General features: G+C 39.1%; 1 protein-coding gene across 2 annotated transcripts; it reads right to left on the reverse strand.

The window, feature by feature from the left end:
• On the reverse strand, positions 1 to 11,364 carry LOC141643033 (uncharacterized). Of its 2 annotated transcripts, none has more exons than XM_074452055.1 (5): positions 10,942 to 11,364; positions 4,635 to 4,746; positions 2,615 to 2,729; positions 533 to 1,663; positions 1 to 427 (listed from the first exon to the last, which is right to left on the reverse strand). In XM_074452055.1, the coding sequence occupies exons 1-5, from the start codon at positions 11,084 to 11,086 to the stop codon at positions 194 to 196; spliced, it is 1,737 nt and encodes a 578-aa protein (XP_074308156.1). In that variant the 5' UTR covers positions 11,087 to 11,364; the 3' UTR covers positions 1 to 193. The 2 variants fall into 2 exon arrangements, with proteins under 2 accessions (XP_074308156.1, XP_074308157.1); XM_074452056.1 differs by lacking the exon at positions 10,942 to 11,364 and adding an exon at positions 4,924 to 5,006 and having other exon boundaries at positions 100 to 427.
• Positions 11,365 to 12,428: the final 1,064 nt, after the last annotated feature.

Below are 12,428 nucleotides of genomic sequence, written 5' to 3' on the forward strand. Positions count from 1 at the left end.
GTGAACGGGTTGTCCCAATATACTGGAACATTTGAAAACCTTAAACATACCATTACATTAGAGGCTAGGTGACGGGGTATCTTATCAGGCTACATCCATGGCATGGCTAGTATGTTCTGGCCGCACAATGGTTGTTAATAAACTCAATTGATGCTTGGTATTTGAATAATTAACATACCATACTTGGAATCATTTACCATGCACTCAGAACATGGCCATTCCGTTCACAGGCAAGATCGTCTTCCATTTCACTACCATGGTTATTTACACTCTGCTCTGAACTAGCATTGCTACTTGTGGCAACGGGAGAATCAGAAACGCTAGCCGTCCTGCTCCCCCTAGGCCCTGATCGCACACTGTACATGGATGCTGCTGGTATTTTTGTCATCAATGGACGTAAGTTACCAGGGATACTTCGCCTTATATCCTACATGACCGATGAAAATCAAACCAATGTGAATCAGTTTCTGAGTTTAGATCTAAAACTTTCAATCTCAAGAAAAGAAAAGAAAAGGGAAAATGATGAACATACCATATGTCGTATGGCCATATCCAGAGACTTTTTAGAAAGTGTACGCCCAAAGCCGGAGCTATCTAGTGATGAAGCCGACTTTCCTGATAAGCTAGGAAAGTGTTGGTCATCCTGTCTTGGTGGTGCTAATTTCCGCATATGAACAACCCTTTCAACCATCTTTGTTCCTATAACAACGGGACTTACATCATCATTGACTTTGGAACGAGCTCGACTCGCTGCAGGCACTGAGCTACCACTAGCATGCACATTGGGAGCCCGCCCTCTAGAAGGTGAACACGATTGACATCTTTGTCTCCCATTAGTAACAGGTCCAATGGAAGCAGATCTTGCAGATGGGGCTGTGGGCCTACCTCTCGTAGCCAAAAGGGATCTATCTGGAAAAATTGTTCTAAGATTTGGTGGAGCTTCTAAGGAGAAACCAGGCATCTCTAATGGGTTCCATGGCCTAGATTTGACGGTAGGGGATGCACCACGTGAAGACACTGGATTCCTAGATGGAGCAGACCCGGACTTACTACTCAACGGGGAAGATGACCTGTTGAGAGATGCTGATGACATGGCACTGGGCAAAGTTACTGACGTAGACGGTCCACGAGTTGGAGTAGCAGCCCTAGAAGTAGGTCGGGATGTAGGAGCTGTAGGCCTGGCTGTTGGTGTTGAGGATCTAGAGGTGGACCTAGTTGGAATTGATGATCTGACTGTTGACCTAGACGGAGTAGAAGATCTTGATGGCCCCATTGATTGGGCCGTGGGACTTGCTGTGGACCTTGTCAGGGTTGATGACCTTGATGGACCTACAGACCTGGTAGATGCCATGGAAGTTGAGGACCTAGTTGACAATGGGCCAGTGGACTTGGGTGAAGAGGAGTGAACTGCTGAATTGGCAGAAGGAAGAGTGGCCTGAGAAGTTGCAGTTGAAGGTTTTGAAGATTTAGAAGAAGATAATGTAGGGCGGCCAGTAGGTGTAACAGATCTTGACCCAGGAGCACCTGACAAGGAAGATCTTGCCGAAACGCCAGATGAAGAAGACCTCCGCATCCCTGAAACTGAAGAGGACAGCCCCGTAGAAGCAGTTGGCCTTGATAACAAGTTACTTCTCATTGTATTGTCCAACTGAGAGTTTGCCATCTACATCAAAAGGAAAAAGAGGAAATTTTATCACAATAAAAAACGTGATTATAAAATGTTCGTCTAAGAGGTTTACTGCCAAGCCCCAAACCCACTCCATGTCCATAAAAGAAAGACCTCATTCTGATCTCCTTTTCATTGGAAAACTTGCCCGGAAGATCGTCGAATAAGACACTGGTGGCAGGTAACCAACATTGAAAGAAGCAATATTTTAACAAAATGGTCGAATTATCGAAAATAGATAATGTTGCACTGTTTGGTGTAGCTATGAACTTCTACATCTGGATGTAAAGGCAGACTGCTTAAAATGTTGCTAATATGGAAAATATCGCCCACAAAACTTGAAAACTAAACCACCAGACAGTTCAGATACAAATACAGTAACTACCACCATCATCTTCTTGCAAGAGTAATATGAATGGTTGGCAATTTCAGAAGAAAACAGTTCATCAATTTAAATATCCTTTTCAGTGAGCAAGATCTAGGATTGAAGGACAGCAAGAAATCTACGTTCAACTAAGGGACAACAACCATTTATTGTTTTAGACACAATTGTGATATTCAGGCTCTTTTTGGCATAGACCATAAATAGAACCACTTCTCGTTGTAATAATGGTACTCCATATATGCTTAGTTGCCTACATAATGACTGGTAGAATACTAAAATGCATTAGAATCCCGATTATGGGTACCTGTTGGGGCCAGAACGAAAGCACTCAACTGCTGAAGTGCAAGGGAGGAAAAGGTTGGATATTACATGGACATATACCAGTAGGTAACTACTCTGACTCAATAGTCAATACCTCCTGATAACGGGTCGAATACAGTCCACCTTTAAATGGCAAGGTCTGATCTTATTTGAACAAGCAGTAATATGAACCCCTACGTCAATGTCTTTAACACGTTTGTGTAGTATTCTAGACATCAGAAATACGACATAAGTTTTCTTACTCTTGATCTCAGAACAGTCGGTTGAGCTTTTGGAGCTTCTGCCTCATCCATGTAGGTTTTCCGTGACTCCATCTCCAATGAAGGGAAGAGAGGTGTACCTGGAGGGGTAAGAAGCCTGAAACAAAGTAGTGTTGTAAGCAGTAGAACCCTAACTTTGCAATTAAACTCGAAAAAAATAGGAGAGAACCATGCACAAACTGACCACAATAAGAGGCCAAAGTGCCAAACAGAAATGAATCTTTTTTGTTGACGATTCCATTACGGTGCACTCTAGCTACAAATCTGAAGCGTTTATCTTTAACCGTGTCAGGGAGGTTTGTATTTTAAAAAATGAAGACGTCCCCAATGTCATCAGCCCGTTTTACTTAAAGACTGTTATCACTCTCTACAAGCCGTGAAAAGAATCATCAAAAAAAAAAACAACTGAACCCCTGCATTTACGGTGACAAGCAAATGTGGATATTACATATCATAGCCTCGAATAAATCTAACTCCTGCCTCTCACATCCATTCCCTTTTCCCAAACCTTTTCTATGTAAACTAAAATGGATATTAATCAAATCTTGAAAGGGAAGCCTGCATCAACAATGTGGAGAATGACGCACGTGAGCTACTGATATGAGCTCTCTACACCAGATAATAGTAAGGTTCCATACACTGTTTAATGGGCATAGAAAGTTGCAACGGGGTTTTATTCACAACCAAAAAATAACTGTGATAGACTGACAGAACCTCCATTTAGATGGCACAAATTTATTTTATCGCCTTTTTAAATGCTAACGAGGCAAAATGTTTTGAGAAGCAGTAGACCATTATTTTATTGTTCGACACATCTAAAGGGGGATAGAATCATAGAATATTAGAGCGCCCTGCAATACGGACACAGACAGCCACAAAGGAATAATGATAGGGACAAAACCTTTTTTTGTTTAATCATCAACTTATTTACTTAACTTGGCTACAAATCTGAAATGAAAATCCTAAATTACTTCAATATGATCAAACCTCTGAAGGTGCTGGTTTGTACTCCTATCAAGAACTAAGTTATTACTTCAAAAGCACCGACCATAAAGAAATCTGAATACCTTCCTAGAAGTGACAGTAATAAAGGCAAAAAGTAGAGGCTACCTTTTGAAGAATCACGACATCTACTCCTACGTCCTAACTCTCGTGTTAACCCCTCTTTCCCAGACCCAAACCCTTATTCTATGTAACACGATTGTTCAACAGAATTTGAAACAACGAACGATAAGAAGAAAAATGCACATGAGCTAGGGAAATAACCATGACAAACAGACAACTATAAAACCCTAGCCCCAAAATGGTATGGGGTTGGCTAAAAAAGAACTATCATATGGATGCATTATGAAGTAATATCAACCATCATCTGTCCCTCGACCACCCCACTCTATTTGTCAGGATATACAGGATTTGATATTTGGTGATATCATCTTAGGTTGTATTGCTTGGAGTATGTCCCATTCAATTAAATACATACGAGCGCAGGGCAGTACCTCACAAACTTCATCTAACATATATATCACAATTCATACTCAGATATACTTTATCATGGTAATGTTTTATACTACTTGGAAGACATCGAAAGGTGCCATGGCACATTATCCTCAATGGCATAACCTAATAAAACTGCCAGCATGTCAATTTTGACGAAAACAGATTTTCTTCCTCATTTTCATATTTCATTCTCAAATTGCTACTAGCCTTTGTTTCCTACAGTTGTTGTTTCTCAATTCTCAATTCCCTTCTAATTTGCTACTTGCTATTGAACCCAAAATATGAGCAAGTAGTGAACAACCATATAATTCAGCTCAAACATCCCAGCAGTCCGCTAACCAAATCAAGCTAAGCGAAATTCATCCCTAAACTGAATCATTCACATGTAGCAACGAACCATCTTTAATCACACTGAACCCAAATTACAACCATACAATACAATGATCAAAACAGTATACAGATGGAAACTTAGCGTAATCAAAAACAGTTTGCGAAGTATGATTACCAGTCATAGTCATTGTTTTCGCCATCCGAGTTAAGAAAATCATCAGAACTCGTTTTCCGCGGTGGTGTAGTGGTCGGGATATTAAAAAGAGGCGAACTTCCAGGTTGTGAGACTGCAAACAAATCATCAATCACAAAATTATACTCCATGCCTACTAATCAAGAAATTAATTAAATATTTGGCCTGAAACTTATCTCAACTGAACTGAATTGAATTGAATTGAATTGAACGGAACGGAGCTGAAATAAATCCTAAAAAACAGGATGAATATAAAAAGGAATTGACATACCTAAAGAATTGTTGGAAGTAATGCCTTGAAGAGAAAAGGCAAGGAAATTGGTTTGTTGTCCCACATCGGTGGGAAACCACCACTTTCTCTTATTTTTATATACTCCCTCTTTTGTATGGTTAAGAGAATGGACCAAGGTGGGTTTTGTTGTGTTTGTTAGGCCTGTGGGTTTGGGTCCAACACACACACGCGCGCGCGCCGGCCCGGTTCGGGTTCGGGTTTGGGTAGAGCACCTGCGGTGCGGGCCTAAGGCCCTCTTTTGTCCTTTTCTTTTGGTTTTGTGCTCTTCTGATTTGTTGGGCTTGTGCAGTTTACTTAGTCTTTGTGACTGTTAGTGGGTGCGTTTTTCACTCCCCACTTTCAGTCCCTTGACTACTCGATTTTAGGGAGTTGTTTTGGCTCCTAAACTGCTCTCATTTTTGCTATAAATAAGAGCAGAATCGTCTCTGGTAAAACACACAAACAATCAGAAACATTACCACTCTCTCTTCTTCTCTTATAAATTCTGGGTAAAGTATTAATGTCGTTCCAGGCCTTGCATTCTTGAGTGGGCGAGTTTGTAAGGCGGCGAGAGTGTAAACCTTGGGGACTACCTGGTCAATCTTGTCTTGATCGCCACCACGGTCGTGCATCGGAGAAATAGTTTTCAAAGCGTGGTCCGTCCACGACACTACCTTCTTCGTTCGTATTTCGATCTTTTATTGTTATCTTGTTTCGTTTTATTCAACAACAATTTGAAAACTATTTATTTGTTGTTGTCTCACTTTAAACATGTCGTCTGTTTTAGCAAAAACTCTTCCCGATTTGACTAAACTTGAGAAACTAGACGGTCATATAACTATAAGCGATGGTCACGAAATCATCGATGTTCTTCGAACAATTGGAAATTGATTATGTCTTTGTTTAGTGACCCGCCTTTGCTCGTTAAAGAGGTCGTCACATCGAGACCGTAGAGAACACCCCCTGCTAAATCTGGGCGTTAAGTCAAACGAAGAGGATATTAAGAAATTTGATAAGGATAATAAACTTGTTAGATGCCGACTTCTAAACAACATGACTGACACCCTATTTGACCTGTTTATGGTCCATAAGTCGTCTAAACTAATATGGGAAAGCTTAGAGGCTAAGTATGGGGCTGATGATGCGGGGAAAAAGAAATATGTTGTGGGAAAGTGGTCGCAATTTCGGATGGTCGACGGAAACCCATCATGGAACAAGTTCATATCTACGAAAACCTATGTCTTTGATGTAGTGAATGAGGGTATGAAATTAGATGACACTTTTGTGGCCAATGTTTTGCTAGAGAAATTTCCTCCCTCCTGGTCTGACTATAGGAACCACCTTAAGCATAAGAAAAAAGACCTGTCTCTCCAAGAACTAGTAGGACACATGAGGACCGAAGAGGCAAATCGCCTTAAAGACCAACCCGCTAGTCTTTCTGTGAATGCTTCTTCTTTGTTAAAGCTAATCTGGTTGAGTCCGTGGTCCGTCTAATCTTTGAGAAGTTCAAGGGTAAGGGTAAGGCCAAGGTTGGTCGGGGTAAGAACCAGGGTCCAAATAAGAAGAATGGTCCAGGGAAGCATACCAAACTCTGTTGCTAAGATTCGAAACCAAAGGGTCCCATTGTTTGCTATGTCTGGGGAAAATCGGTCACAAAGCCTACCAAAGGTAATCGAAAAGAAAATCTGCTTGAAGCTAATGTTCTTTGATGATGATGTCATTGCCGCTCTTGTGGTTGTGGAAGCTAATCCGGTGGGTAATCTTCTTGAATGGGTCTTGATATCGGCGCTTCCAGACATCTCTGTGCTGATAAGGGTTTATTTGCTGAGTTCGAGGAGGTAGCTGATGGGGAATGCGTCTACATGGGTAATTCTTCATCTGCAGTGATCACAGGCAAAGGCAAGATCTTTCTCAAACTCACCTCGGGGAAAACACTTGCTCTCACCAATGTTTTATTTGTACCCTCATTGCGTCGAAACCTCGTGTCTGGTGCCTTATTGAACAAAGCTGGTTTGAAACTTGTTTTTGAGGCTGACAAGGTTGTAATGTCGCGTAATGGGGAATTTGTGGGCAAGGGTTATCTTTCTCGGGGGTCTTTTTGTATTGAACACCGATTCGCTTTCTAATAATATTGCATCTACTTCGCTTATATTCTTTGAGTCTATTGATGTTTGGCATGGTAGATTAGGTCATGTGAATGTTGACTATATTAAAAAACTTAGATCTATGAGTTTAATTCCAAGTTTGACGAGTCAAGAATTCTCTAAATGTGCTAGCTGTGTTGAGGCTAAATTCACAAAGAAACCTAGTAAACCTGTCACAACTAGGAATACGAGTCTTCTTGAGTTAATTCACACCGACCTAGCTGACTTCAAAAATGTGGCAAGTAGAGGTGGAAAGAATTATTATGTCACCTTTATAGACGACTGTTCAAGGTACACCCGTGTCTATCTGCTTAAGACTAAAGATGAAGCTGAGCAATCGTTTATAAACTTTAAAAATGAAGTCGAAAATCAACTCGACGAAAAAATTAAGAGGGTAAGGTCTGACAGAGGTGGTGAGTATAAATCTAGTTATCTAGCCGACTTTTGTGCCGCTAACGGTTTAATACATGAGACTAGTCCACCTTACTTACCTCGATCTAACGGTGTAGTCGAACGAAAAAATAGAACCTTAAAAGAGATGATGAATGCTATGCTTTTAAGTTCGGCCTATCCGACGATATGTGGGGAAGCAATACTATCGGCTTGTCACATTCTTAACCGTGTACCTCATAAGAAACTTGACAAGACACCCTACGAAATTTGGAAGGGCTATCCTCCTAACCTGAGTTATCTTAGAGTGTGGGGGTGTTTGGCTAAAGTGGGTTTACCGATTTTTAGGAGACCTACCGTTGGACCAAAAACCTATGATTGTGTTTTTATAGGTTATGCTCAAAATAGTTCTCTTATAGATTCATGTCTTTAAGTGATCGTTCTATATCCTAAGCTAGAGATGCTTGTGTTTTTTGAGCATGTTTTTCCATTACAGAAGAATGTTGATTCACCTCCTAGTTTACCTGTTACATCTATTGATATCTCTTCACATGCTAGTAGTAGCACCTCTATTGATCATGTTGTTGAACCTAGAAGGACTAAGAGACCTAGATGTCCAAAGAACTTTGGAGCCGATTTTGTTTCAACTTTGTTTGTCGAACATGGATACACTGTTTGTGCTAGTGATGAATTTGTTTCAGCTTTTTTAATAGAAGATGACCCAAAAACGTATAGTGAGGCAATGAAATCCATTGATGCTAATTTTTGGAAAGATGCTATTAAAAGTGAACTTGACTCTATTGTGTCAAACCAGACTTGGGAGTTGACTGATTTACCTAAAGGTAGTAAACCCATTACAAGTAAATGGATTTTTAAAAAGAAAATGAGACCTGACGGTACAATAGAGAGGTTCAAAGCTAGACTTGTAGTTAGAGGCTTTACACAAAAGAAGGGTATTGATTATTTTGATACTTACTCTCCTGTGACCAAAATTTCGACTATTAGGACTCTTGTCGCCTTAGCTGCTATTCATAACCTTATTATACATCAGATGGATGTTAAAACCGCCTTTTTGAATGGTGAACTAAGGGAAGAGATCTATATGTCTCAACCCGAAGGTTTTGTGATTGAGGGTCAAGAGAGTAAAGTGTGTAAACTGAACAAGTCACTCTATGGACTGAAACAAGCACCTAAACAGTGGTATGAGAAATTTAACAACACTTTGATAAGTAATGGCTATGTGGTTAACAATTCTGATTCATGTGTTTATTCAAAGGTAATAGAATCCGATTGTGTGCTTATATGCCTTTATGTTGATGACATGTTAATACTTGGTAATAATTTAGAGGTGATAATTAGAACCAAAGAATTTTTGTCATCACAATTTGAGATGAAGGACTTAGGAGAAGCTGATGTAATCCTAGGAGTTAAGGTCATCCGAAACCCCAATGGAATCTGTCTAAGTCAATCTCATTATGTTGAAAAAGTGTTGAGAAAGTTTAACTGCTTTGATGATGTGTCTGCTAGAACACCCTATGATCCTAGTGTAGCATTGTGTAAAAACTTGGGCAAGAGTGTTTCCCAAGAAGAGTATGCTAAAATCCTAGGTAGTGTGATGTTTTTAATGAACTCGTACTCGACCGGATATTGCTTATGCGGTTAGTAGATCGAGTCGTTATACACATAACCCTAGTAACGAACACTGGAATGCTCTTCGTCGTTTACTAAAATACCTAAAAGGAACAGTTGACTTATGTTTGCATTATAGTAAATTTCCTGCTGTGTGTTAGAGGGATATTGTGATGCGAATCGGGTTGCGAGTAACGATGAGATTTGTTCTACTAGTGGTTATGTCTTTACCATGGGTGGAGGTGCTATATCGTGGAAGTCTTCTAAACAGACTTGTATTGCACGCTCTACCATGGAATCGAGTTCATAGCTCTTGAGTTGGCGGGACAAGAAGCTGAATGGTTGAAAAACCTTTTAGCGATATACCAAAGGGGGCGGACGGCTAACACCGGTCTCCCCGCACCGTGACTCGCAGTCGCTATTGGTGTTGCAAAGAATAGTGTCTACAATTCGAAAAAGAGACATATTCGAATAAGGCACGCTGCAGTTAGACAACTCCAAGACAATGGAGTGATTGCTTTGGACTATGTGAAGTCCGAAAACAATCTTGCTGATCCCTTTACTAAAGGGCTGGCTAGGAGACTAGTCGTTGATACGTCGAGGGGAATGGGGCTTAAGTCCTTAGGTCAAGAGTGAGACTTGACTAGGACTAAAGCTTCTATTCCTATGGCGTTGTATGATTCATAGCCTTAATGGTGGTGCTTTTGAGACGCACTTGATGGATCATACACCAGGTTGGACTTAGGTCCTTAATGACTCATGTGAGAAGTGCTATTGAGAAGCACTTGAGTCACCTACGTAGGTGTAACGATCATTAGACTATGAGAAGTCTTCTGAACACATCTATTAGTACCGAGGTAAACGCATAGCTCTTATAAGAGCGCGTTGCACTTGAAACGCGGAACGATCTTAATTCTGAAGGTATGATATGTGTTGTGGGGGGTATCGACCGAAGCTCAGCTAGGAATTCAAATCGCAAGATATTCTCTCGCTGTAAGTAAGTTGTTTCCTCATTTCACTAAAGTGTCAATTCAAATCGAAAGATATTGATACCTAAGTATCCAATCCTTCCTTTACCCAGTGTTCTTTTCTTCTGTTTTTCTCTTAGCCATTAGTGGGGGATTGTTGGAAGTAATGCCTTGAAGAGAAAAGGCAAGGAAATTGGTTTGTTGTCCCACATCGGTGGGAAACAACCACTTTCTCTTATTTTTATATACTCCCTCTTTTGTATGGTTAAGAGAATGGACCAAGGTGGGTTTTGTTGTGTTTGTTGGGCCTGTGGGTTTGGGTCCAACACACACACGCGCGCGCGCGCCGGCCCGGCCCGGCTCGAGCTCGGGCTCGGGTTTGGGTTTGGGTAGAGCACCTGCGGTGCGGGCCAAAGGCCCCCTTTTGTCCTTTTCTTTTGGTTTTGTGCTCTTCTGATTTGTTGGGCTTGTGCAGTTTACTTAGTCTTTGTGACTGTTAGTGGGTGCGTTTTTCACTCCCCACTTTCAGTCCCTTGACTACTCGATTTTAGGGAGTTGTTTTGGCTCCTAAACTGCTCTCATTTTTGCTATAAATAAGAGCAGAATCATCTCTGGTAAAACACACAAACAATCAGAAACATTACCACTCTCTCTTCTTCTCTTATAAATTCTGGGTAAAGTATTAATGTCGTTCCAGGCCTTGCATTCTTGAGTGGGCGAGTTTGTAAGGCGGCAGTAGTGTAAACCTTGGGGACTACCGGTCAGTGCTGATCGCCACCACGGTCGTACCGGAGAAATAGTTTTCAAAGCAGTGGTCCGTCCACGACACTACCTTCTGTTCGGTATTTCTGATCTTTTATTGTTACTGTTTCGTTTTATTCAACAACAAGAATCATTTAGGTCTTGGGAATCATTAAGAAGGAGATGTTTGCGCATTTGGAAGAACAACGCAAGATCATCCTCTTTATCTCTCAATATCTTCTGCCTTATCGACGGCATTAGCGATTCTCTTCTTCTAAAGCTCGGATTCATCGATAAATTAGCAAATCCTATACTTCCGAAGCTCAAGCATCAAATATATATGTATAGATACATACATACAGTTGAACTGTTTTGAAAATGGAGTGAGTTTAGTTTGAAAATTGCATTATTTAGAGGATTGTGGTTAATAAATGCGAGTGAAGTTTGAAAATTTGAATGTTTGAAGGAGCATTTAATTTAAGTTTGAAAGGGAGAGAAAGTGTGTAAATTGTAATGGTGATTGTAGAGTTTGAAATTTTGGGGAAGCCGCAAGAGATAATGAAGGGTTTAACTTGTAATTCAAGTTTAGGAGGGAAGAATGCGAATTTGGTGAGAAAAGTTTAGCGACAGGGTTATCTAACCATACATCAATCAATACTATATATTAAATCCAAAAATCAAGGGACTTCCATATAATTAAAAAAAGTTATACAAATTAATTATACTATATAGTTTTAAATCACTGGCACCATATGATGGACCCAATTAAGGGATTTCAATGCAAATATTATATAGTTTGGGTTAAAATTAAATTATATAGAAGTTTGGTAATTTTCCTAAACATTTGTAAGAGACTAAAACATAGTCAATTTCCTTAAAATAAAATAATTAATTAAGATGATCAATTTCCTTAAAATAAAATAATTAATTAATTATGATAGTCAATTTCAAGGGGACTAAAAGAAAGAAGATACTTGTTAATTTTACTAAATATTTATAAAATACTAGAAGATGATCAATTACCTTAAAATAAAAAAATAAATTAGTATAAACTTGCACACTTATGGTATTAATTATGAAATTATATATTAAATTTAAAATCTATGCAATTTTATTAAACTTTATAGTTTATTAGATGTATAGAGATGTTAATTATTTAACATACAAAAATATAATATAAGTAGTTTATAAATAATTCAAGTTAGATTTCATAATATATAATATTGCATAATTCTTTCGATTTGATTTAATGCATATATGTAATATATTTATATAAATATATAATCCTCTTAAAATTGCATGCCTACGTAGTAAAAGTAATTTTATCAGTAAAGAAAAAAATTGTACTAACAGTGGATATAGTTATATGATAATAATCACTCATTTGAATAGTAAAAGTAACAATATTATTAGCGACATTAGTGAAATGGTAGAAACAACAAAAGGAGTAGTTAAATAATCAATATTAATGCGGCAATAGTGAAAGTAACAATAATTACAGTGGGAGTAGTGAAATTATCAATATTAATGTAGCATGCACTAGGGAAAGTAACAATGATTACGGGCAAGTAGTGAAATGTTATTACTATTGTTTCATTAATAAGAGTAAAATATTAATAGCGAGAGTAGTGAA

The sequence above is a fragment of the Silene latifolia genome, chromosome 2 (genome assembly GCF_048544455.1).
Source record: "Silene latifolia isolate original U9 population chromosome 2, ASM4854445v1, whole genome shotgun sequence".
NCBI classification, from domain to species: Eukaryota; Viridiplantae; Streptophyta; class Magnoliopsida; order Caryophyllales; family Caryophyllaceae; genus Silene; species Silene latifolia.